This window comes from Schistocerca piceifrons, chromosome 9, assembly GCF_021461385.2.
Source record: "Schistocerca piceifrons isolate TAMUIC-IGC-003096 chromosome 9, iqSchPice1.1, whole genome shotgun sequence".
In the NCBI taxonomy this organism is placed as follows: domain Eukaryota; kingdom Metazoa; phylum Arthropoda; class Insecta; order Orthoptera; family Acrididae; genus Schistocerca; species Schistocerca piceifrons.
In genome coordinates, this window is record NC_060146.1 from 138,184,878 (window position 1) to 138,212,777 (window position 27,900).

Consider the following 27,900-nt stretch of genomic DNA (forward strand, 5'->3'; position numbering starts at 1 on the left):
CGTGACACCTTCATGCATGCGAAAGATGGACACTGCAGCATCAGTTTATCCCATATAAGCAGCAAAATTTGTGAACCCTACAGAAGTAAGTCTTCCACACGACATGCCAAAAGAACACAATTAATTAATTCATTCATTAATTATGAATCATGATTTCACAACTGTAAGTATGTTACCCAATAGACCACTTGCAAGTTTTTAAAATGTTAATGTTGGTCTTTTGCTAACGTACTCAATACGTGACAAAGGATTAAATTAGCAATCCTATTTTCAAGACTTCATTCTGGACGCAGCAAGAACAGGAAGTTATTTCTACGGTTTCTTTGGGCATGCTGAGGAAATAAAATTTCACCTGCTGCGATTCCATTGATGTTGTGCCCAGTATGAAGACGTTTAGGAATTTCTTTCATTTTTTGGATCACCTGTTCACTCAATTGTCGGTGCATGACAGAGGTTACAACTATTTCACATGGAAAATCAACTGTTGGTCGGAAATGTACATTTGTACATACCTACATATGTACATATGCATGCGCCAATGTATCCTTTGGATTCTTAATTTGTAACAGTGTTTTGTTTAGTAGTGTGTTCTCGGAAAATGAATGATATTAATTTGGAGCTAAAACTATATATCATAGAGAAATAATAACCTTAAGTATCAGAGTCCATGTCTATTGCTGAAGTAAACCCATGAATCAATTATTACATAATCAGCAGGACAAATTTCAAGTACTGCAAAGATGTAGTTATAGCATACTCCACATTTTAAGGCAACCCAATGGAATTCCGTTACAAACTTGTCTGATGACATTTATGTTCAATGCAACTGATTCTATAATACATTGTTTTCCACTACAGTTTCGATCAAATAAGGAGTTGCAGTGCAGGACCACAAAGCTTCCATTGGAAGCTACATTTGATGCAAACATGAGACTATGCTGTCACTCCATCGTTTTGCTGTTAAACCTCACAAATTCACGTGACCCACGTAAGCTGAGTCTTGCAGTACTAACGATTGCATTAATATATGAGTCCATATTGTGTATGCATACAAGTGCCACAAAACATTCCCCATTAGAAAGCATTCCAGCTCAATTACGTGGATGCTGATAAAGTCTAAGTTACAACATTAAAGTTTGGTAATTAATACTTTGTGTGGACGCATCTACATATCTGCAATTCTGCTATGCACTGTAATTCTCATGCCAAACTACTGCACAGCACTGCTACAGAAGTGAAAAAGAACAAGTTGGAGCCTACTAATGAAGTGGAGATCGGATTCTGCAGTCTATTTTAGCTACTCTAGTAGCGTAATTCTTTACAGCAACACAGGGATTTCAAAGACAACCATGACTGCATTGTTTACACACTTTTACATAAAACCTGGCTGGCAACTAGACGCTGCAAAGTCCATGCCCATCGACAAAAGTCCATGCCCATCGACAACATATGGCGGTTACTAACATGGCCACTCTGATACTACTCTTAAGTCTGGCTACCTGCAAAAACCGGCAACACTGTAACCTGCGGCAGGACCTGGTGGAAGTCCTTTTTTTCCCTTCATGCTGTTATGCAACGTGTAGGCCCACCGTACAGCCGTCAACGGCGTGTCGTCTGGATGCAGCATCCTGCAGTCGAAATCGCTAATTCCCTTTCGTCTCAATGGATAAGTGCTGAGCGTGATACGTGATATAGCACAGATATAACGTATTTCACTTCCCAGAGACTAGTAATATCAGTTCCGTCCAATAACTTTTCTGCGAAATATTTGTCGGCAGACTGTAGCCACAAGTGTAGCCAAGAGCGCTAATGCGCTGCTTCCTGGATTTGGGTAGGCACACCAGGCCCATATCGAATCCACCCAGAGGATTGGTATGCCAGCCAGCCTGGAGGTGATTTTTAGGCGGTTTTCCACATCCCGCTAGGTGAATACCGAGCTGGCCCCCACGTTCTGCCTCAGTTACATGACTCGCAGACATCTGAACACATTCGCACTATTTCATGGCTTACATTAGATGCAGACTGTTGGGGTACACTACTTATGTCCCAGGGAGTTCAGGTTGGTGGTAAGGAAGGGCATTCGCCTACCCTCTGTGACAAAAAATGGTTCATATGGCTCTGAGCACTATGGGACTTAACATCTGTGGTCATCAGTCCCCCTAGAACTTAGAACTACCTAAACCAAACTAACGTAAGGACATCACACACATCCATGCCCGAGGCAGGATTCGAACGTGCGACCGTAACGGTCACGCGGTTCCAGACTGAAGCGCCTAAAACCGTGCGGCCACACCGGCCGGCCCCTCTGCGACAAACACTGCAAAATCCGTAATAACAAGGCAGATCCCGCGTTGGCGCGGGACAAGACCCAAACAAATAAAGAAAGAAAATATGTTGGCAGACTGTCCGCCACTGAACGCCGAATGTTCTCGCAGATTCGTTTGGTGGTAAAGGGCATCGCTTGCATGTGCAGTGCTGCATTCCATCGACTCGTGCTGTGTGAGGGCGGGCCTTATCTCGCTGAAAAGTAATCCCAGGATGACTTGCCTTGAAGGGCAACAAAACGGGATGTAGAATATCGTCGATATACGTCACATCTACAGATTACCGTCCCATTCGGATAATTGCTCCATGGTGGGTCGTTACTTTTCTTGTCTTACGAGACTATTTTCATAAGATTTAAAATGCATCAATCTATACCAGTCGGAATAAGTGTTTGCGTACAGGTCACATGACCAAGGCATTATTGACTTGCTCACTTTGTGAGGCTCTTTTTCTTCAATAAAATCATCCAGTTCTTCTGAAATGCTTACTTCTCTTGTCAGTAATCACACAGTACTTTAAGGTGTCACAAAAATGTTGGTTTCACATATTTCCACACAATAAACGAAAAACACAAGATTCGATTTGTACATAGAGCGTGAAATTTCGAAATTGTACTCTTAGCTACTGCACACCAGCTCGCGTCGAAAGTTTGACCATAATTTTCTCGAAAACTCTTAAGCGTCCGCGCCCAAGCCGATATAAGTGTCCCTTTATTTTTACCCTTCTTTCCACACACCATGTTTCGACTTTACCAGAGAGCAATGTTGGACGGGTTGCCATTGTGAGATATGCGGACTAACATACTCGCAGTTAGAACCACTATGAAGACAGACGCAGCAGCATTGTATAACAAAAGGAGATAACAAGGAAAAAGAAACCAGATGACCTCTAACCTGTCATACTTGGACAGAAGAACAAGAAAGCTAAGAACAATCCTGCTGAAATACTGAGGTGTCGTAAGAAGGTATTTTATAACCAAAAATAGATTACAGGCTGCAGAAAGTGTGTTACAGGTGCAGAAAGAGGAGCCATTCTCCCCACAGATGTACGCAATTTCACAATCAAGTGTGCAAGGCAGTTGATAGAGAAATCCTGAAGAGGTTGGAACTAGGAATAACTGAGAGAATATTCAGCACTTTGGTGTTTGAAGAACGACAGTAATTTGAGGGTAGTGCTAGATGCATGCCCAGTAAACAAAATCACACTGCTGCAGAGGGACCGATCACAAGAACTAGAGAATTACTACACCAGTTCTACGAGACTAAGAGGTGCATTCAAGTTCTAAGGCCTCCGATTTTTTTTCTCCAGACTGGAAAGAGAGAGAAACATGTGCATTGTTTTAAAATGAGGCCGCGTTCATTGTCAATACGTCCCAGAGATGGCAGCACTGTACGGCAGACGGAATTTTACCGCCAGCGGCGAGAATGAGAACTGTTTTAAATACTTAAAATGGCGACGTTTTCCTTAATTGAACAGGGTGCAATCATTCGTTTTCTGAATTTGCGTGGTGCGAAACCAATTGAAATTCATCAACAGTTGAAGGAGACATGTGGTGATGGAGTCATGGATGTGTCGAAAATGCGTTCGTGGGTGCGACAGTTTAATGAAGGCAGAACATTGTGTGACAACAAACCGAAACAACCTCAGGCTCGCACAAGCCGGTCTGATGACATGATCGAGAAAGTGGAGAGAATTGTTTTGGGGGATCGCCGAATGACTGTTGAACAGATCGCCTTCAGAGTTGGCATTTCTATGGGTTCTGTGCACACAATCCTGCATGACGACCTGAAAATGCGAAAAGTGTCATCCAGGTGGGTGTCACGAATGCTGACTGACAACCACATGGCTGCCCGTGTGGCATGTTGCCAAACAATGTTGACGCGCAACGACAGCATGAATGGGACTTTCTTTTCGTCGGTTGTGACAATGGATGAGACGTGGATGCCATTTTTCAATCCAGAAACAAAGCGCCAGTCAGCTCAATGGAAGCACACAGATTCACCGCCACCAAAAAAATTTCGGGTAACTGCCAGTGCTGAAAAAATGATGGTGTCCATGTTCTGGTACAGCGAGGGCGTAATCCTTACCCATTGCGTTCCAAAGGGCACTACGGTAACAGGTGCATCCGACGAAAATGTTTTGAGGAACAAATTCCTTCCTGCACTGCAACAAAAACGTCCGGGAAAGGCTGCGCGTGTGCTGTTTCACTAAGACAACGCACCCGCACATCGAGCTAACGTTACGCAACAGTTTCTTCGTGATAACAACTTTGAAGTGATTCCTCATGCTCCCTACTCACCTGACCTGGCTCCTAGTGACTTTTGGCTTTTTCCAACAATGAAAGACACTCTCCGTGGCCGCACATTCACCAGCCGTGCTCCTATTGCCTCAGCGATTTTCCAGTGGTCAAAACAGACTCCTAAAGAAGCCTTCGCCGCTGCCATGGAATCATGGCGTCAGCGTTGTGAGAAATGTGTACGTCTGCAGGGCGATTACGTCGAGAAGTAACGCCAGTTTCATCGATTTCGGGTGAGTAGTTAATTAGAAAAATAATCGGAGGCCTTAGAACTTGAATGCACCTCGTAAAATATTTAGCAGCCCTGCATTGAAACACCTCTCTGCAGACGATTGTGATACAGGATTTAAAGTTTCATCCCTATAAGCTGCAAATGGCTCAACAGTTATGGCTGGGGACCCTAATTACATTACTGAACAGAACTGACAACGATGACACATTTCTGACAACTCTTGTTATATTACACGAGACGAACTTTCATCTGAATGGGTTTGTGAATAAGCGAAACTTATATTCCTCGAACACAGACGCAAAGCTCATTAAGGACATAGCCCAAGGCAGGCTATAGATCGTCATCTGGCGTTGGACATTCCATCGCTGAACCGTATTTTTTGTAAGGCAAGAATGGACGAATAGTGTGTGTCAGTTCTCAGCGGTATTAATAGTGTCTTCGTTTCACGGCAGTAAGGACATTGCCGTCTAAACGTCATACGGTTTCCGCAAGATGCGGCTACTGCCCATACATTTTGCAATTGAATGACTACATTACGGCGTCACCTACCACGTCGATAACTCTCACAATTTGGGTGATATTCCGCGGCCAGCTAAGATCACCTGATTTTTCAGCCCCCAATTTTTTTCTGTGGCGTTGCCTAAACGAAAAAGGCATATCCTGGTGCCTCAACTATACTGGTGAGCTATAAGCCACAACCCACGAAGGAATAGAAGCCATTACCTCAATAAATGATTGAGAACATAATGCACTGCTAATGAGGGAAAACGTTTGTAAGCTATATTTTTTAAGAAATAAAATAAACTTATGTTTGTCTTCGCGTGGAATGAGATACCTGTCATGCACGAGAGACTATCTGCCCATTTTTGGAGAAGTATCTCTGACTTGTTGCAGACGCACATTATAAGTAAAAAAAGAAACGAGATGGCGCCCTAGACTTAACACTGTACGTTGTTTTGAAGCCAGAGTGGGCGATTATTTCTGTCGTGCGCACGCAACTGTTTTGAATACTAAAAATTATAGTGCTTACATGAATAACATAGTGTTAGGAACTTTTTCTGTTCCCGAAAGCTTATTTGCTCCAGTAATAAGACACATTTGGCCTCGTAAATGTAACTAGTTTTTCGTAAAATTTTTATATATCGGTATCGCACTTTCAGCCTCGCTTTCACACTTTCCTATTTTATATATTTTGTGACTAAAGCCCTCCTGGCCTGTTAATTATTCTATATGTGACATGCAAGTACTACCTCTGTCTTTTATTGTTAATATTTACACTTCTTATATAAAAATGTCTTTTCCTATAAATCTGTAACTGTGTTATAGGCCATTTTAATTGTTTAATTCTGATGAAGGTACTCTTAGAAGTGTTGAAACCTGGTCAATAAGACTTAAATAATTCTGGCCGAGGGCTCTTTTGTTTCAATTCTAATTTACAAACGGTCACTGAACCAAGCAGCCATGTTTAAAACTCTAAGGTGCTAAAAACCCTTCTGTATCTAGAGTGTTGTATGAACTGAAGCAGTCACTAAAGATCGTCGTCCCAGGGAGAATCTTTTCTTTTACTATTCCTAGTCCGAACGGGCTCAAAGAAGCATTTTTTTCCAATCTCGCTGTATTCCTCTGAACACCAAATTCCCTAAGATTTCGTGGTACTACTTGTGTTTCCTTTTCCCAAATTTCGCTTCGCCAACTCTCAACCAAACTGCTGCATTCCAACCTAATTCAGACCTCTGACTACGCTACAGATCACTCTGTCGCCACAACCAAATTTTTTCTGCCAGTTTAAGCTAAGTTCTTATGAGCTAACCTAACAACACTACGGGAAATTGGGAGATATTCGGAAAATACAGCCGAAACCAGCTCAACCACGGTCCTGAAAATCACAACCTATTCGTAGAGCAACAGCAGAGTATTTGTAATAGCAAAGCATATAAGAGTCATTGCTTCACTCCCAGCAATTTAACTCTAGACCAATAAACCCTAATGGAATTTGCGATTGCAGTTGGTAGCAATTCGAGGTTCCCGCCAAGATTTTGAGTAGTACAACTGTCAGTACAGGGTCTAAAACAGAAAATTTTGTACTTATTTTTTTTATATGACTGGATATCTTTTTATTAAACAGTGCATACTACAAATTATGACTTCCTTTGAATAAAATGTGGAGCAGTAAAATTGGCGATGCGACAGGGACCGCCCCTTTAATGTTCTAGGATTAAGTTCTGTTGTTGTGTTCGATACCCTCGTAAATAGCGGTATGGAAACCATACCATTAAAGAGCTATATATTTCACGCAAAGAAGAGCAGCCATGCCACTGCTTCATTTGCACCAATTTAAGTTGTCTTACATCCCAGCCTAACCTCTGACGAAACAAATGCAGAACCAAAATAATACATGAAGCCATAGCTTTACTTATTCCTGTACTCTTAGTATATTAATTTCTGTGTGCGTGCGCGACGGAAATGTCACGTTGTCGTTGGCTGAATAGATAACGTCTGCTATGCTCGCTGTAGTTGGCTAACTAGATCACGTGTCCTGTGCTCCGATTGAGTGACAAAAGCACTTCGGACAGCGCAGTGTCGATTTCACAGTTTACGACGCTAGCGTGCCATATTTTGTGAATTTCGTATTTATACTTGCTTATTGCGCAAATATGCAATCTCTGTGCTACGGCGCATTAAACGTCTATCCAAGAAACGCCCTTTTCTTCTGTTGCGCTACATGCGCTACAGTGCCTGGAAGTGCGACACCCAAATATAAAAATTTAACCTTGTTTTTTTGTTGTAATTTCGAATAATCAGAAAGAGAAGAAATTGATGTGAAAAGGATTAATTCCATTTTTATTGTATTAGTATTGATAGCAAATGAAGCTGGAACCTCGAAACCAATGCGTGTTTGCTTCATGATACCACTTCTTGTTCGTTACATCTTCACCTTTGAACTCTCATGCATAACACTTTTAATGTCAACAATTGCAAGAAACGTATTCTTTGCTAGCCCATAAACGTGTGCAATGTGGAAAGAAGCAATGCATGCTATCGTTATTTTCTGCATGTCAACAAAGTGAACGATTATTGAAGTGTCAGAAAACGGAACTGCATAGCGGTAAACTGCCATGCATAATAAAGTTCTTTTCTTATTAAACTGTCAGTGCATTAGTTTCACTGTAGTTTACGCATCATCTCACTTTGATGCGTAATTCAGGGTGCGAGCAATAATAGCAATTTATAGGGTAAAAAACGATGTACTCTTTTTAACATGTACCAGCATTCTGCAATACTACAAATGAGATTACGGGAATGGTCTCAAACATTTAGACCCGTAAAATGAATATTTTGCTTTAACATGTAAGTCATTTTATTAGCAACGATAGCCTAAACTGTGTGAGATGTAGGCCTACCTTTCCAATAGTAGCCTATTTGCTTCTTTTCCCGGAATATCTCTCACCAGTAACTCTGTCAGTTTTTCAGGAATAACCAAAGATATCACAATTGGAAATGTACGTCTACCTTGATTATCAGCTTCATTTTACTTTTGAATTGCATTTGGAGCTTTTCGAAGTACAGGGTGACAATTATTGAAGTATATGAAATAAAATAGTCATAACTTCTGGACGGTTTGCGTTAGGACGTTCAAACTGCACGGTTGGCCGCGGGGAATTATGGGAATTAGTATGCGCATTATAGTTTGGTTTAGCAACGAAGTCCACTTTCATTTGAATTATATATACTTATATGGATATGGTGTCTGTTCTTTTGGACATGTCCAAAAGAACAGCAGGTCATCAATGGTGCCTGTTCTTTCGGACAGACACCATTGATGACCTGCAGCCATCTAGAACGAAATTAGAATTATATACACTCCTGGAAATTGAAATAAGAACACCGTGAATTCATTGTCCCAGGAAGGGGAAACTTTATTGACACATTCCTGGGGTCAGATACATCACATGATCACACTGACAGAACCACAGGCACATAGACACAGGCAACAGAGCATGCACAATGTCGGCACTAGTACAGTGTATATCCACCTTTCGCAGCAATGCAGGCTGCTATTCTCCCATGGAGACGATCGTAGAGATGCTGGATGTAGTCCTGTGGAACGGCTTGCCATGCCATTTCCACCTGGCGCCTCAGTTGGACCAGCGTTCGTGCTGGACGTGCAGACTGCGTGAGACGACGCTTCATCCAGTCCCAAACATGCTCAATGGGGGACATATCCGGAGATCTTGCTGGCCAGGGTAGTTGACTTACACCTTCTAGAGCACGTTGGGTGGCACGGGATACATGCGGACGTGCATTGTCCTGTTGGAACAGCAAGTTCCCTTGCCGGTCTAGGAATGGTAGAACGATGGGTTCGATGACGGTTTGGATCTACTGTGCACTATTCAGTGTCCCCTCGACGATCACCAGTGGTGTACGGCCAGTGTAGGAGATCGCTCCCCACACCATGATGCCGGGTGTTGGCCCTGTGTGCCTCGGTCGTATGCAGTCCTGATTGTGGCGCTCACCTGCACGGCGCCAAACACGCATACGACCATCATTGGCACCAAGGCAGAAGCGACTCTCATCGCTGAAGACGACACGTCTCCATTCGTCCCTCCATTCACGCCTGTCGCGACACCACTGGAGGCGGGCTGCACGATGTTGGGGCGTGAGCGGAAGACGGCCTAACGGTGTGCGGGACCGTAGCCCAGCTTCATGGAGACGGTTGCGAATGGTCCTCGCCGATACCCCAGGAGCAACAGTGTCCCTAATTTGCTGGGAAGTGGCGGTGCGGTCCCCTACGGCACTGCGTAGGATCCTACAGTCTTGGCGTGCATCCGTGCGTCGCTGCGGTCCGGTCCCAGGTCGACGGGCACGTGCACCTTCCGCCGACCACTGGCGACAACATCGATGTACTGTGGAGACCTCACGCCCCACGTGTTGAGCAATTCGGCGGTACGTCCACCCGGCCTCCCGCATGCCCACTATACGCCCTCGCTCAAAGTCCGTCAACTGCACATACGGTTCACGTCCACGCTGTCGCGGCATGCTACCAGTGTTAAAGACTGCGATGGAGCTCCGTATGCCACGGCAAACTGGCTGACACTGACGGCGGCGGTGCACAAATGATGCGCAGCTAGCGCCATTCGACGGCCAACACCGTGGTTCCTGGTGTGTCCGCTGTGCCGTGCGTGTGATCATTGCTTGTACAGCCCTCTCGCAGTGTCCGGAGCAAGTATGGTGGGTCTGACACACCGGTGTCAATGTGTTCTTTTTTCCATTTCCAGGAGTGTATTAATTACTTCAGCTGCATATGAGCGTTGATGTATATCCACGGGGACAGGTGAAAAAGTGTGCCCCGACCGGGACTCGAACCCCGAATCTCCTGCTTAAATGGCAGACGCTCCATCCATGTGAACCACCGACGGCACAGAGGATAGCGCGACTGCAAGGACTATCTCGTGCACGCCTCCCGCGAGACCCACATTCTCACATATATCCACACACTACATTCGTACTGTCCATACCCAACACACTCATTACTCATGGAAGACATTCTTAACAAGTCCCGTAAGAGTTCGGGCAATATGTGTGCATCTGCACAGGAGGAGGAGGTCCTGGCCGGTATTGCCATAGCTATATACTTATATGGACATAGCCGAAAGAACAGACACCATATCCATATAAGTATATAGTTCTGACAATACTGGCCATCACCTCCTTCTTCTTCTGTGCAGATGCACACATATTGCCCGAACTCTTATGGGACTTGGTAAAAATGTCTTCCACGAGTAATGAGTGTGTTGGGTAGGGACACTACGACTGTAGTGTGTGGACATATAAGGCGAGAATGTGGGTCTAGCGGGAGGCGTGCGCGAGATAGTCCGTGCTCAGGTGGATGGAGCGTCTGCCATGTAAGCAGGAGATCCCGGGTTCGAGTCCCTGTTGGGGCAACAATTTTCACCTGTCCCCGTTGATACATATCAACGCCCGTCAGCAGCTGAAGGTATTATTATATAATTCTAATTTCATTTGAATTGGTTCGTCAATAAGCGAGACTGGCGCATTTGGGTGACTGAGAATCCGCATTTCCCGACCGAGAAGTCTCTTGAGCCTCAACAGGTGACTGTGTCGTGTGCAGTGTCCAATCACGGAATAATTGGTGCGATATTCCTTGATGGCACGGTGACTACCAAGCGGCATGGCAAGGTTCTGGAAGATGATTTCATGCCCATTATCCGAAGTGACACTGATTTCGACAAGATGTGGTTCATGCAAGACGGAGCTCGACCCAATCGAAGCAGGAGAGTGTTTGATATCCTGGAGGAGTACCTTGGGGACCGCATTCTGGCTCTGGCATACCCAGAGGCCACTGGAATGGGCCTCGACTGGCCGCCATATTCTCCGGATCTGAATAATGCGACTCCTTTTTGTGGGGCTATATTAAAGGCAAGGTGTACAGAAATAACCATAAAACCATTGCTGAGTTGAAAAGAGCCATTCACATTGACAGCATTGATGTTCCGACGCTTCAGCGGGCCATGCAGAATTTCGCTATTCGTCTACGCCACATCATCGGCAATGATGGCAGGTCTATTGAACATGTCATTAAGCTAAATACGAATATCTGCAGTAACGTTTACATGTTGAATAAAGTGTGTGCACGCCGTATTTTGTAACTAATTTATGTTCTTTTTTATATAGTTCAATAACTGTTACGCTGTATATAAGTATATATCAAAGTCTATACCATGCTTTGTGACATACAAATAGCTAGTTAGTTTCATGTTCCACGTATCATTTGCACGTTAAATCATAATGATGTGGAACAAGCCGGTTATATTGACATCAGTTTTTTTAAATGCCTCCATCCTGATTATTACTTTTTTGATGTATTTTTAAATTAAAGACAGGCAGATGTTAGCCAGTAATTCCTAACCATCACCATTTACATATTACAATAACATATAGCCTTCTGGGGAACAGAAGAACTTGTGAAAAAGAAACGTTTTCAATTTAGTTTAAAATTTTACTTTGTTGTCTGTCACGCATTTTACATCAATGGGTAACAGATCAGATCTGTTGTTTGCAGCGCACTGTGAACCCCTGTTTGTGCTAGACACACAATGTGATATAATGAATGTCACTTTTTTTCTTCTGATGTTGTAATTATGTACATAATTGTTGAAGTGCACTGGATTATTTACAACAAACTTAATGTGGGAATAACTGTACTATCAAGGTGATAGATCGGTGCTCACGCGCCGAGCAGCCGACAGGCACGACGAAAACCGTATTCATGTAAGTTTTCGGCCAAAGCCTGTATCAGAAAGGAAGCAATGCATACCAACACATTCATACAATGATACACACAAAACTCATACTCTGACACATGACCGCTGTCTCCGGCTCTTCTTGCCAGAATCTTTTTCTCAAGGGGGGAGGAAGTGTGAACACTGAATGATTTCTCCACTTGGCACTCCATCTTCTAGCGTTCACAGTTCAACTCCCTATCTTCAAATGACAAAATGACAATATCTAAAATAGCAACAGTGACTTACAAATAAAAAATGACAGTCGATAAAAAAACCGTATCAACCACAATACCAACATGCAAAACAAAAAACCATTATGAACTTACGCACCAACATAATAATTGTTCACGCTGCGTGGATTTTTCGATAAATATGCAGAAAAAGTATCAAGTACCCATACAGACGATAAATTCGTTGTTTACCTTATGTAGGTAAGTTGTTTACTTCTTTTTCCTTACCTGAATGTACCCTTAGAAAGTATCACAATAGTCGGCTGACATGACGAACCAGTGACCGCAAGCCACAGCAGGCCCAAAGGAAGTATGGATTACGGGCCCTGTTTACGACCCTGCGAGGACCACCACGGACATCTACAGTGTGTATCATAACAGTCGCGACACTCTTCGCGTTTACGTTACCCACAGCGACAGCAACGTCCCAACCGCCCAGCAAGTGACAATTCTGAATGCGGTACCGGACGAGTAATAATACTAACGTTTATGTTGACCTGTTACACAGTTTCTACAATAGTAAGTGTATGTAATGCCATAAAAATCGGCAATAACCAAACTGACACCGCATTTGTCATTATTTCTTTTTCTAAGTTCGCCGGAAGGTAAAAAGCTGTACATTACAGGGCAGTTTATTTAAGATTCTCTTGTCATAACAGACATTTCCTGAATAATGTTGTCTCCCTTTATTGACAAAAAGCTGCTATTAAGCACTAGAGGACGTGACCTGTTGCATATCTAACCCTACGTTGCTGAGTTTTGTTCGCTACACTTTTGGCCAAATCTGTCAATGTGTATCGTAAAAAAAGTATAAGGAACTCTGTACCTACATTATTTAACGTACCGAATAAGCCACCATAACTTTTTATTAAAGGAAAACCACACAGTTGTGATGATAAATCATCGAAAGACCAATAAAACTGTTTCTCAACACAGACGAAATCAATTCCAGAATTGTTGCTAAATTTGAGCCACAAACGGCAAGAATCTTCGACATGTTAGCTTTTGAAGCGAAAATAATTACATTTACAAAAAATATTGTAATATTAGAAAGTCAAGTGAAGTATAAGAATGGACGAATTATTACACTTCACAAAAAATTTAAGTGTCAAGGAAAGTGCCACCGATAATAACAGCAACAGAAGTACACACATAAAAAAAAGGTCAGCATCACCCCGGTTCCCAGAACCTGAAGACAGACGTTTACTATGGATATTGTATCACACACACAGTCGCTTTGACTGTACAGAGATGTCACTAAACACACTCAAAGATATCAACAACCATGAATGAGCGCCGCCTATTAGAAAGAGGAGGTCCGACAGCCGATCAGTTACAGACATTCCATCAGGAAGGAGGTACACGGTTCATGTTGTCTGTAGTTCAACCATGCCTACACGGCCAATACCGCGGTTCGATCGCCTCCGCATTGTTACTTCGTGCCAGGAAGGACTCTCAACAAGGGAAGTATCCAGGCGTCTCGGAGTGAACCAAAGCGATGTTGTTCGGACATGGAGGAGATAGAAAGAGACAGGAACTGTCGGTGACATGCCTCGCTCAGGCCGTCCAAGGGCTACAGCTGCAGTGGATGACCGCTACCTACGGATTATGGCTCGGAGGAAACCTGGCAGCAACGCCACCAATGATGAATAATACTTTTCGTGAAACCACAGGACGTCGTGTTAAGACTCAAACTGTGCGCAGTAGGCTGCATGATGCGCAACTTCACTCCCGACGTCCATGGCGAGGTCCAACTTTGCAACCACGACACCATGCAGCGCTGTACAGATGAGCCCAACAACATGCCGAATGGACCGCTCAGGACTGGCACCACGTTCTCTTCCCCGATGAGTGTCTCATATGCCTTCAACGAGACAATCGTCGGAGACGTGTTTGGAGGCAACCCAGTCAGGCTGAAAGCCTTAGACATACTGTCCAGCGAGTTTAGCAACGTGGAGGTTCCCTCCTGTTTTGGCGTGGCATTATGTGGAGCCGACGCACGCCGCTGGTGGTCATGGAAGGCGCCGTAACAGCTGTACGATAGGTGAATGCCATCCTCTGACTGATAGGGCAACCATAGTGGCAGCATATTGGCGAGGCATTCGTATTCAGGGACGATAATTCGTCCCCCCCCCCCTCCCCCCACCATCGTGTACATTTTGTAAATGACTTCCTTCAGGATAATGACATCGCTCGACTAGAGTACCCAGCTTGTTCTCCAGACATGAGCCCCATCGAGCATGCCTGGGAATGATTGAAAAGGGCTCTTTATGGACGACGTGATCCACCAACCACTCTGAGGGATCAACAGTGCCTTGATGAACTTGTTAATAGTATGCCACGACGAATACAGGAATGCATCAATGTAAGAGGACGTGCTACTGGTTATTAGAGGTACTGGTGTAAACAGCAATCTGGACCACCACCTCTGATTGTCTTGCTGTATGGTGGTGCAACATGAAACGTGTGGTTTTCATGAGCAATAAAAAGGGCGGAAATGATATTTATGTTCATCTCTATTCCAATTTTCTGTACAGGTTTCGGAACTCTCGGACCCGAGGTGATGCGAAACTTTTTTGATATGTGTATATGCTTCTCATGCGCAAAATGTCTGTTTATATTCCCTTGCTTGCGGAGTAAGATGAATATACACATATTCGAAAGTATTTCTACATGAAAAATATGTAGCTCAGTTACTGAGCAGGGAACGTAAAAATATAACCATTATTTCGTTAATTAAGTACAAAATAATTAAACATTATCTGTAAGGCGCATGTGACTACTTTCTGACTGCGTTAACAGACGAGAGTGAATTCATTAAATACGTATCAACGTATTTAAACATAAACTTTACTCAGAAATGTATTCGGACATACAGGAAAATTAAAGTTCACTACTAGTTCAACGTTCAAAATTTTACAGATGTTTCGGTCATTTCACTTATTACGGAAAAGGACAGGAGAAAGTTGATCATGAAACTCGGACTGAATGGCTTATTAGTTATAGCATTAGTTTCTTTCACAGCAGCATAAAATATGACCACTTTTAGAGGTGCATGTGTTATGATTCAAAACATTTTGGAAAAAGATCTCTTGTGTTTACGTTGCAGGTATAAGATGTATGAGATGATGATGATGATAGTTTTTGACCTCAGACACTCTTCTCTAAGAACCATCTCATGGACTATCTTTCCGTGCTCGAAGCAAATTCATCTTGCAAGATGGATGGCGAAAGCCATATATGTACTTAAAAAGTTCACGGCCGGGACGAGGATGAATTACGAGCACAAGAAGAGACTACAATTTGTTAGATTAGTATTCTCCTTGCCAGTATGCACGGCGAAGCACCGTCTTCCGTCTCTTCAAAAGCCAAAGCACCATATTTGGATTTCAGAATTCTTTCATAACTTTTGTGTGTTTTTATCAGATCGTTGATAGTGGTACCCCGCCGTGTGTCGCTTTACAAAAACTGAAATATCGTCCAGCGGCGATAATCTTTGTGGTGCTTCGAAGTGAGTTTTCAGCGCTGAGAAAAGACAGAACAATGCATAGTTTTGTCTACAGTACGCCGTAATGGTGACTTACGACACACAATCAGAAAGTGTCTACTGGCTATAAAGCAGACAGTCAATAATATTGCATAATAATATTGTAAAATATCACTGATTCCCCTTAGACTGCTCCATAATACTGTTAATTATTTTGTCAATTATATGGTGCAATATCACAGCAACAGCGTGCGGTTCTGAATGTTGGACGATAAAGACGCTGCTGCTGTGATAATTGCTCTACTTTGTTGCACGCAGAAAGAAAATGATGGATCAAAAACTGGTTCAAGGAGCACCAAAGATCACTCACGAAAACGTGTTGAGAGAATTGCAGCTAAACAGAAGTACGAGAGATTACCATAACTTTTTGGTTTTGATGGATGAATGTTTCATACATTACTAGTAACGGTTCTCCCTATACGTGACCACTTGCCTGTCACGCCTCCCCTCTCTCGGTTATATATCTGCGGACGTCCATGTCCTCACCCCCAAAAAGAAAAATAATGCAATGAGAGACGCACTTCCACCAAGCCTGCACTTATCAATACTCTATTATGCTATGAAACCTTACTACTCGCAATTGTTTCAAAGACTAGAAATTTACAAACGCAGTTCTTTGAGAGACAGTTATTTAAGGGGACTTTTCAGGGCCTATGCGGGCAGTGTTAAATTAGCCTACTTTATGTGCCTTTATCTATGAAATTTTTACAGCTATCTTACCCATATTATTTATGACTACTGAACCAGCATTAAGAGAGGAGGTGATGTATACACAAACACATCAAAAAAAGTTTTGCATCACCTCAGTTACGAGAGTTCCGAAACCTGTACAGAAAATTGGAATAGAGATGAACATAAATATCATTTCCGCCCTTTTTATTGCTCATGAAAACCACACGTTTCATGTTGCACCACCATACAGCAAGACAATCAGAGGTGGTGGTCCAGATTGTTGTACACACCAGTACCTCTAACAGCCAGTATACGTCATCTTACATTGATGCATGCCTAAATTCGTCGTGGCATATTATCCACAAGTTTATCAAGGCACTGTTGGTCCAGACTGTCCCACTCCTCAAGGCCCTTGGGCATCCCTCAGAGTGGTTGGTGGGTCACGTCGTCCATCTATCCCAGGCATGTTCGATAGGGTTGATGTCTGGCGAACATGCTGACCACTCTCGTCGATCGATGTCGTTATCCTGAAGGAAGTCATTCACAAGATGTGCACGATAGGGGCGCGAATTGTCGTCCATGAAGACGAATGCCTTGCCAATATGCTGCCGATATGGTTGCACTATCGGTCATGTCATTCACGTATCGTATAGCCTTTAGGGTGCCTTCCATGACCACCAGCGGTGAACATCGGCCCCACATAATGCTACCACAAAACAGCGGGGAACCTCCACCTTGCTTCACTCGCTGGACAGTGTTTCTAAGGCGTTCAAATCTGACCGAGTTGCCTCCAAACACGTCTCCGACGATTGTCTCGTTGAAGGCATATGAGACACTCATCGGGGAAGAGAACGTGATGCCATTTTGAGCGGTCCATTCGGCATGTTGTTTGGCCCATCTGTACCGCACTGCGTGGTGTCGTGGTTGCAAAGATAGACTTCGCCATGGACGTCGGGAGTGAAGTTGCGCATCATGCAGCCTACTGCGCACAGTTTGAGTCTTAACACGACGTCCTGTGGTTTCACGAAAAGCATTATTCATCATTGGTGGCGTTGCTGCCAGGTTTCCTCCGAGCCATAATCCGTAGGTAGCGGTCATCTACTGCAGTTGTAGCCCTTGGGCGGCCTGAGCGAGGCATGTCACCGACAGTTCCTGTCTCTATCTCCTCCGAGACGCCTGGATACTTCCCTTGTTGAGAGTCCTTCCTGGCACGAAGTAACAATGCGGAGGCGATCGAACCGCGGTATTGGCCGTGTAGGCATGGTTGAACTACAGACAACATGAACCGTGTACCTCCTTCCTGGTGGAATGTCTGTAACTGATCGGCTGTCGGATCTCCTCTGTCTAATAGGCGCCGCTCATTCATGGTTGTTGATATCTTTGAGAGGGTTTAGTGACATTTCTGAACAGTTAAAGGGCCTGTGTCTATGAACCAATATCTACATTCAATGTCTATCTTCAGGAGTTCTGGGAACTGGGGTAATGCAAAACTTTTTTGATGTGTGTATATGTATTTTCTATTATGTTGTTTTTTATTACAAATAATTGTACATATAATGCCGTAGACATCTATCTATTCAAAGTATTGCCATAATTGTGCTTTAGTACGTGCAGTATGTCATATTGAAATAGCTGCGAAAGTTTCTTACAGCTATCAAAAGTAGTTTTTGATATAAAGGAACACAAAGCATAAATAATGTCATTTTGAGAAAATCACATTTATAGTTTAAAATGATAGAAATTGACTTGTAATTTTACATTAAGTCTCAAAAATACCCAGCAGCGTAGTTAGCATCATCATCTTTAGCAGCTTCCTGCTCTGAAAGTTTCTTTCTTCTGACTGATGTTGCCTCTTTGGTGGTGAAGTCAGCTGCACGCTGTGCCTTAGCGAGTCTCAACTTGTCCAACAACTTCAATCCGTTTACAGTATGGTAGCCTGGAGTGACGTTAAGATGTTTTAGTACTCTTACTCTTTCCATGTTTCCATTATTAAATGTTGATACAGCATCACTAACTCGCCATTTTAGTGTACTGAGACCTAAAAACCACTTTTGGACATTTGTGTCCCGATAATGTTATTGAATGACTCGTTAAGAGTCTGTGTTCGCCCATGTAGACACTTTCGGAAGTAATCTGGGTGAGCTAGGTCCCTATAAATAGGTTTGAGGGAGGGGGGAGGGAGGGAGAGAGAGAGGGAGAGGGAGGGGGAGAGAGAGAGAGAGAGAGAGAGAGAGAGAGAGAGAGAGAGAGAGAGAGAGAAGGGGGGGAGGTAGGAGGGGTAATTAAAAGTGAATAAATACTAGAAGAAATGTTTAGATACTTTTGGGGTTGCAGGGGAGGCAATAAAGGGGAAGAGAGAGATGAATTTTTTCTTTTTTTTTAAAAAAAATACTATTCTTAATGAAAAGGAGCTCATGATTAATTACTTTTATGTATGCAGGCGGAGAGTAATTGAAATATAAAAGTAATATCCAAAACATAAAATTAAGAGAAACGTATTACAACTAAAATGGTAATGTAAAGGTAACCTAACCTATTTTTATTTCGTCGTGTTCAATACTTTTTCATTGCCAAGTGAGTTTCCACTAGCTCTCACTAACAGAAAATTGTGCAGAGGAAACAAGTAACGAGAGCTTTCACTGCTGTAATATCTTGTCTAGAATCCCTCCATCATTTCTGATTTGAAGTACGAGGGTTATTCCAAAAGTAAGGTCCGATCGGTCGCGAAATGGAAACGACTATGAAAATCCGATAAAGCTTTGCACAGATGTGTTGGGTAGTGTCTCTAGTATAACCCCAGTTAGCATCACGTCGCTCTTCTCATTTCTGAGCTCGCAGTGAGTGCGTAAAGATGTCTAGAAAATAGTGTCTGCCGCCAAGTACGAGGGCCTGGTGAGAAATTTCGCCTGAAGCTATGCAGCCAACATTACATAACTGTCGTGCTGTTTCGTCTTCACGACAATTCTCAGCCGCATTCTGCAGGGGCAATGAAGATGCTCCTGCATCGTTTTCAAATGGAAATGTTAGATTACCCACAATACAGTCCGCAATTGTCTCCCCCTGAGTTTCATCTCTGGTCACATGAACCGCTGTCTTTGACGACAACATTTTGACACAGACAACGAGGTGTAGGCCAGCGTGGAGAATTGGCGGAAAGCACTGGCGGCTGCCTTCTATGGTGAGGCTATTGAAAAGTTGCTACAACGCTATGACAAAAGTCTAAGTCAGAACGGCGACTACGTAGAGAAGTAGCTGAAAGGTGTAGCTAATTGTTACAAGTAAAACATTTCTGATGTTCACTGTGGTTTCAATTTGGCAATCAATCAGACCTTACTTTTGGAATAACCCTCGTATGCATCTTAGCGTGGAATCTATGCAGCCAGAAGAGGCAACTTCCTCTCAGGCTTGAAGAATGCAGTGCCGAAGGGTGTCTGCGTTAATCGTTTGCATCTGTAGCCAGCTACCCGATAGTGTCCATATAACCACCGCCCAAGTATTTCATTCAGTTCATATCAGCAACGTTTGTCGGTCAATCTATGCTGTCGAGTCCATGCTAGACAGCTGTTGCTGAACAAATGCGGACTAATGCACAGGTTAATGGCCTTCCTGTAACATGCATTCGCACTGATGGCAGCATCACATTCTTCAATATGTGGGCGTATTGCCTGCTATCAAGAGTTCACTCAATTCTACGAAATACGGCGCTATGTAAAAACAGGCGGCAGTCTCGCTCTTTTCGTATGGCAACGCGGCGGGCGACCCGGCCTCTGTCTCGCCTTGTCACAAAAACATCGTCTAAGGCGCCAACCTCTCTCTTCCCAGAAAAAGGAAGTTACTTTGTTGAGCAGTGGCATTTAATATGCACTAAACACTGAGGTGACAAACTCATGGCGTATCTCCTAATATCGTATCGGACCTCCTTTTGTCTGACGCAGTGCAGAAACTCGACGTGACACGGACTCCGTAATTCGTTGGAAGTCTCCTGCAGAAATATTGAGCCATGCTGTCTCTCTAACCATCCATAACTGCGGAAGTGTTGACAGTGGAGGATTTTGTGCACAAACTGACCTCTCGATTATGTCCCTTAAATGTTCTGTGGGATGCTTCTCGGGTGGTCTGGGTGGGTAAAGCATTCGCTCGAATTATCCAGTATGTTCTTCAAACAAACTGTGAACAATTGTGGCCTGGGGACATGGCGCATTGTCATCCACGAAAATTCTATCGTCGTTTAGGAACATAAAGTCTATGAATGGCTGCAAATGGTCTCCAAGTATCCGTACACAGCATTTAGTCATTAATGGGTTCAGTTGGGACACGTCCACTCCATATAAAAACAGTCTACATCTACATCATTACTCTGCAATTCACATTTAAGTGCTTGGCAGAGGGTTCATCGAACCACAATCATACTATCTCTCTACCATTCCACTCCCGAATAGCGCGCGGGAAAAACGAACACCTAAACCTTTCTGTTCGAGCTCTGATTTCTCTTATTTTATTTTGATGATCATTCCTACCTATGTAGGTTGGGCTCAACAAAATATTTTCGCATTCGGAAGAGAAATTGGTGACTGAAATTTCGTAAATAGATCTCGCCGCGAAGAAAAACGTCTTTTCTTTAACGACTTCCATCCCAACTCGCGTATCATATCTGCCGCACTCTCTCCCATATTACGTGATTATACAAAACGAGCTGCCCTTTTTTGCACCGTTTCGATGTCCTCCGTCAATCCCACCTGGTAAGGATCCCACACCGCGCAGCAATATTCTAACAGAGGACGAACGGGTGTCGTGTAAGCTGTCTCTTTAGTGGACTTGTTGCATCTTCTAAGTGTCCTGTCAATGAAACGCAACCTTTGGCTCGTCTTCCCCGCAATATTATCTATGTGGTCTTTCCAACTGAAGTTGTTCGTAATTTTAACACCCAGGTACTTAGTTGAATTGACAATCTTGAGAATTGTACTATTTATCTAGTAATCGAATTCCAACGGATTTCTTTTGGAACTCATGTGGATCACCTCACACTTTTCGTTATTTAGCGTCAACTGCCACCTGCCACACCATACAGCAATATTTTCTAAATCGCTTTGCAACTGATACTGGTCTTCGGATGACCTTACTAGACGGTAAATTACAGCATCATCTGCGAACAATCTAAGAGAACTGCTCAGATTGACGCCCAGGTCATTTATATAGATCAGGAACAACAGAGGTCCCAGGACGCTTCCCTGGGGAACACCTGATATCACTTCAGTTTTACTCGATGATTTGCCGTCTATTAATACGAACTGCGACCTTCCTGACAGGAAATCACGAATCCAGTCGCACAACTGAGACGATACCCCATAGGCCCGCAGCTTGACTAGAAGTCGCTTGTGGGGAACGGTGTCAAAAGCTTTCCGGAAATCTAGAAATACGGAATCAACTTGAGATCCCCTGTCGATAGCGGCCATTACTTCGTGCGAACAAAGAGCTAGTTGCGTTGCACAAGAACGATGTTTTCTGAAACCACGCTGATTACGTATCAATAGATCGTTCCCTTCGAGGTGATTCATAATGTTTGAATACAGTAAATGCTCCAAAACCCTACTGCACCATTATGGAGCCACTACCAGCTTGCACAATGCCTTGTTAACAACTTGGTTCCATAGTTTCATGTGGTCTGCGCCACACAGGTCTTACCAACTGAAATCTAGACTCATCTGATCAGGCCACAGTTTTCCAGTTGTCCAGGGTCCAACCGAAATGGTCACGAGCCCAGGAGCGGCGCTGCAGGCGACGTCGTGCTATCAGCAGCGGCACTCGAGTCGGTCGTCTGCTGCCATAGCCCCGTTAACACCCAATTTCGCCGCACTGTCGTAGGTTCCACACTGATTCCTGCGGTTATTTCACGCAGTGTTGCTCGTCTGTCGCCACTGACAAGTCTACGCAAAGACAGCTGTTGTTGGTTGTTAAATGCAAGTCATCGACAACTGCATTGTCCATGGTGAGAAGTAATGCATGAAATTTGGTATTCTCGTCACATTCTAGACACTGTGGTCTCGGACTATTGAATTACCTAACAATTTCCAAAATGGAATGCCATACGAGTCTAGCTCCAACCACCATTCTGCGTTCAAAGTCTTAATTCCTGTCGTGCAGCCATAATCACGACGGACGATTTTTCACACAAATCACCTGAGTACAAATGACAGTTCCGCCTATGCACCACATTCTTATAGCTTGTGTACGTGATACCACCGGCAACTATATATGTAGATATCGGTGTTCTATGGTTTTTGTCGCTTCAGTTTGTAACAGTTTCTATTTTCCTGACTAACAATATTAATTACCGATTTGACCACGTGCAACCTAAGGGAATATTGTTAATTAGTTGTTGTTGTGGTCTTCAGTCCTGAGACTGGTTTGATGCAGCTCTCCATGCTACTCCATCCTGTGCAAGCTTCTTCATCTCCCAGTGCGTACTGCAGCCTACATCCTTCTGAATCTGCTTAGTGTATTCGTCTCTTGGTCTCCCTCTACGATTTTTACCCTCCGCACTGCCCTCCAACACTAAATTGGTGATCCCTTGATGCCTCAGAACATTTCCTACTAACCGATCCCTTCTTCTAGTCAAGTTGTGCCACAAACTTCTCTTCTCCCCAATCCTATTCAATACCTCCTTATTAATTATGTGATCTACCCATCTAATCTTCAGCATTCTTCTGTAGCACCACATTTCGAAAGCTTCTATTCTCTTCTTGTCCAAACTATTTATCGTCCATGTTTCACTTCCATACATGGCTACACTCCATACAAATACTTAAACCTATACTCGATGTTAACAAGTTTCTCTTCTTCAGAAACGGTTTCCTTGCCATTGCCAGTCTACATTTTATATCCTCTCTACTTCACCATCATCAGTTATTTTGCTCCCCAAATAGCAAAACTCCTTTACTACTTTAAGTGTCTCATTTCCTAATCTAATTCCCTCAGCATCACCCGACTTAATTCGACTACATTCCATTATCCTCGTTTTGCTTTTGTTGACGTTCATCTTATATCCTCCTTTCAAGACACTGTCCATTCCGTTCAACTGCTCTTCCAAGTCCTTTGCTGTCTCTGACAGAATTACAATGTCATCGGCGAACCTTAAAGTTTTTATTTTTTCTCCATGGATTTTAATACCTACTCCAAATTTTTCTTTTGTTTACTGCTTGCTTAATATACAGATCGAACAACATCGGGGAGAGGCTACAACCCTGTCTCACTCCCTTCCCAACCACTGCTTCCCTTCCATATCCCTCGGTTCTTATAACTGCCATCTGGTTTCTGTACAAATTGTAAATAGCCTTTCGCTCCCTGTATTTTACCCTTGCCACCTTCAGAATTTGAAAGAGAGTATTTCAGTCAACATTGTCAAAAGCTTTCTCCAAGTCTACAAACACTAGAAACGTAGGTTTGCCTTTTCTTAATCTAGCTTCTAAGGTAAATCGTAGGGTCAGTATTGCCTCATGTGTTCCCATATTTCTACGGAATCCAAACTGATCTTCCCCAGGGTCGGCTTCTTTCTCCTGATAACGACGTCCTCTTGAGTAGTCCCCGCCCGGAGATCCGAATGGGGGACTAAAGCTGCTTGCTGCATCCCTCGGGAAAAATTACGACCGTAGTTTCCCCTTGCTTTCAGCCGTACGCAGTACCAGCACAGCAAGGCCGTTTTGGTTTGTGTTACAAGGCCAGATCAGTCAATCATCCAGACTGTTGCCCCTGCAACTACTGAAAAGGCTGCTGCCCCTCTTCAGGAACCTTACGTTTGTCTGGCCTGAGGTAGCTCAATGGCTACCATTGTTAATTTAGGCACCTCTTTTAATCCTGTATCCGAAGCGTGATGATAATAGGTATAGATTTACAATATTTTCGGCACAGAACATAGGATATTACAATGAATAAGCATTCACTGCCTTCCTTTTAGTTTTATTATTACCACAGTAGCGAACGGATTGTACACTGGCACTTACCATTCGACAGTCCCTCTGAATTAGGTACTAATTTTACAAAGATTTGTGATCGCTAGCTCTGAAGGAGCAATTTAGTTTTATTCTTTCTGAAGTGATTTAACTTTTACTGGAATGAATTTAATTTATTATAACTAATTTTCGAAATTCTACATGGAATCAAGATGGATGCAAGCTGTGAGATTCTGAAGTAGCTCAATGGCTACCATATTCAAATTTTGTAGTTACCTGCTAATGAAAATTATACAACTGAGATTAAGTGAAAGTAATCTCAAGATTTGAAGCTTTAATTGAAATAGCACCGCCACCAATCAACTTTATATCCACACTAATCAATTTGAAGCTGTCTCTTTTCCAGTAAATACACTTACGACAATCTTTCACTATCGGTAATATTCACACAAGATTATTCAAAAAAGTGTCAAAAGGAGTTAGAGGTAAGTTTATAGCTTTAGGATAATGAATTTAACAGGTTCGGTACTTTTAAATAACAGTATATGAAGTTAGTGACTGTAATACTCATTACATTTCTATTCATTTACATTAGACGTCTCAGATTCCAGGTCGTATGTTTCGGGTCATTATTTTGATAAAACTTAAAATGTTTCCCAGTTCGCATGTTTTCCGCGCTCTTTTGCAAATTATCCCTCAGCATTATGAGATACTGAAATTAGTTCATTTTACCCTCAATAAAAACCGGTTCACCAACTCCACTCGCCGACATGCACTCGCACACCATTACATGTCCACCGACATACTTCACAGTATTCCCATTCTTTTATCAAGACCTTCCGTTTTGCAATGCGGCCGTGAATGTTGCCTGTTCTGAGCACGTATTGTTTCGGGATGCACTTTCTTCCGATACCTTTGTCAATCTCACAAGTGAGTTTTGGAGCACTTAGGTTGTGATCCTTTTCCGTTTTTCTGAAGATATAACACTCTTCTCGCAAGGAAAACGTTCTTGGACGTCCCCCCGTACGCGATACATTCTACATCTACATCGATACTCTGCAAATTACATTTAAGTGCCTGGCAGAGGGTTCATCAAACCACCTTCACAATAATTCTCTATTATTCCAACTTGGTACAGCGCGCGGAGAAAACGAACGCCAATATCTTTCGGTGCGACCTCTCATTTCGCTTATTTTATTATGATGATCGTGTCTCCCTATGTAGGGCGGCGTCAACAAAATATTTTCGCATTCGGAGGAGAAGGCTGGTGATTGGAAATTCGCGAGAACATTCAAAGTCCTGTATCATTTTAGTGACACTCTCTCCCCTATTTCGCCATAATACAAAACATGCTACCCTTCTGTGAACTTTCTCGATGAACTCCGTCAATTCTATCTGGTAAGGATCCCACACTGCGCAGCAGTATTCTAAAAGAGCAAGGACAAGCATAATGTAGGCAGTCTCCTTAATAGATCTGTTACATTTTTTAAGTGTTCCAATTTAAATTGTTCGTAACTGTAATTCGTAAGTATTTAGTTGAACTTACGGCCTTTACATTTGAGTGATTTGCCGTGTAACCGACATTTAACGGATTCCCTTTAGCACTCATGTGGATGGCCTCACACTTTTCGTTATTTAGGGTCAATTGCCAAATTTCGCACCATATCTTTTCTAAATGGTTTTGCAATTTGTTTTGATCTTCTGACAACTTTACTAGTTGATAAACGACAACGTATGTGCAAACATCCGAAAACGGTTGCTCGGATTATCTCCAAACTTGTTCTAATAAGTAAGTGACAGCAGAGGGCCTATAACACTACCTTGGGGAACGCCAGAAATATGTCTCGTATATGACTGTTAAGTACGGAGCTACTGCATCAGCATACTATGGAAGGAACCTGACCGGATACAGTCTGGACCAGAAGGCTTGCTTTTATTAAGTGATTTAAGTTGCTTCACTACTCCGAGGATATCTACTTCTACGTTACTGATGTTGGCAGCTGTTCTTAATTCGAATTCCAGAATAATTATTTCGTCTTCTTTGGTGAAGGAATTTCGGAAGGCCGTGTTTAGTATCTCTGCTTTGGCAGCAGTTTCGTCGATAGTATTTCCATTTCTGTGACGCAGAGAAGGTATTGACTGTGTCTTGCCGCTAGCATACTTCACATACGACCTGAATCTCTTTGGATTTTCTGCCAGATTTCGAGACGAAGTTTCGTTGTGGAAACTATTATAACCATGTCACATTGAAGTCCAGATCGCGAATCTTGAGGATTTTGAGTCTGTTTAAATTTGGCATGTTTGTTTCGTTGTTTCTGCAACAGTGTTCTGACCCGTTTTGTGTACCAAGGAGGATCAGCTCCATCGTCTGTTAATTTATTTAGTATAAATCTCTCAATTGCTGCCGATACTATTTGTTTGAATCCAAGCCACATCTGGTCTACACTTTTATTATTAATTCGATAGGAGTGGAGATTGTCTCTTAGGAAGGCGTCAAGTTAATTTTTATCTGCTTTTTTGAATAGGTAATTTTTTCGTATATTTTGGAGGATTGTCAATTCTATGTTCCTCCCGGGATCCTCTGATTATATCTTAAACTATACTTTTCTTCATTTGTAACACTTCAGCAATTTTACACCTTTCGCCTTTAGCATGGTGAAAAATTATTAGCTGTCGCTGTTCGAATGTGCTCCCTCTTCCCATCGTTACTTCAGCTGCACACCACCTCGCTGAATTTTTACGTTCACACTGTCCGTGTCTCCTCTACACACGACCTCTTCATTTTCTCTTAATAATAATCAAAGTGATTTTACATAACTTGAAAACTATGGTTACAGTTAAATTTAAAAATTTTAATAAATTTTTTGACCACATTTAAGCTGTTACCTTACACACTTCCGCTTCCCTCAGCCTCCGGCGAACCGTGTCACTGGAAGCAGGGAAGTTGGTCTCTCGCCGCAACTGCTTCGCGTTTAGGAAAGGAAGCTGTCGGCTCTTACGCACGAGCTCAGTGTCCTCCTGCTGTGTGCTCAGCCTCTTCCTGCCTGAGCCGGGAATCCTGCCGGTAGTGCCCCTTTCGACATAATTCCTCCACCATCTGTTTGCGGTAGTGGGCGGCACGCCCTGGCTCCTACCAGCACATCTAATCGAATGTTTGCCCCCTTCGATCAGAGCGACGACTCTCTCTCGAACTGACAGCTTCCGGTGAGCCATTGTAACTGACTGCCCGCGACGTGCGATCTGCTTTCCGCTGTCACGCTGACACCTGGGAAGGAAGTAAACACATTGCCTTGACAGAGACGATTCTGTCTCGAGTTTATAGTCATCTGTGCGTTTATGTGTCACTGA

At 43.1% G+C, this 27,900-nt stretch overlaps 1 protein-coding gene across 12 annotated transcripts in view; it reads right to left on the reverse strand.

Annotated features, from left to right (window-relative positions):
* The window catches only part of LOC124717006 (zinc finger protein 239-like), a 303,476-nt gene that overhangs the window by 103,680 nt on the left and 171,896 nt on the right, over positions 1 to 27,900 (reverse strand). The window contains exons 9-10 of one of the 12 annotated variants that reach the window (XM_047243643.1): positions 27,439 to 27,817; positions 18,390 to 18,542 (exon numbers count right to left, since the gene is read on the reverse strand). The exons of 7 other annotated variants lie outside the window; for them this stretch is intronic. In XM_047243643.1, the coding sequence (XP_047099599.1) occupies positions 18,528 to 18,542; positions 27,439 to 27,817 (394 nt within the window). In that variant the 3' untranslated portion in view covers positions 18,390 to 18,527. Of the gene's footprint in view, positions 1 to 18,382; positions 18,543 to 27,438; positions 27,818 to 27,900 lie in introns of those variants that run through there. 4 more of the 12 variants (XR_007005695.1, XM_047243640.1, XM_047243642.1 and 1 more) reach the window with 4 other exon arrangements.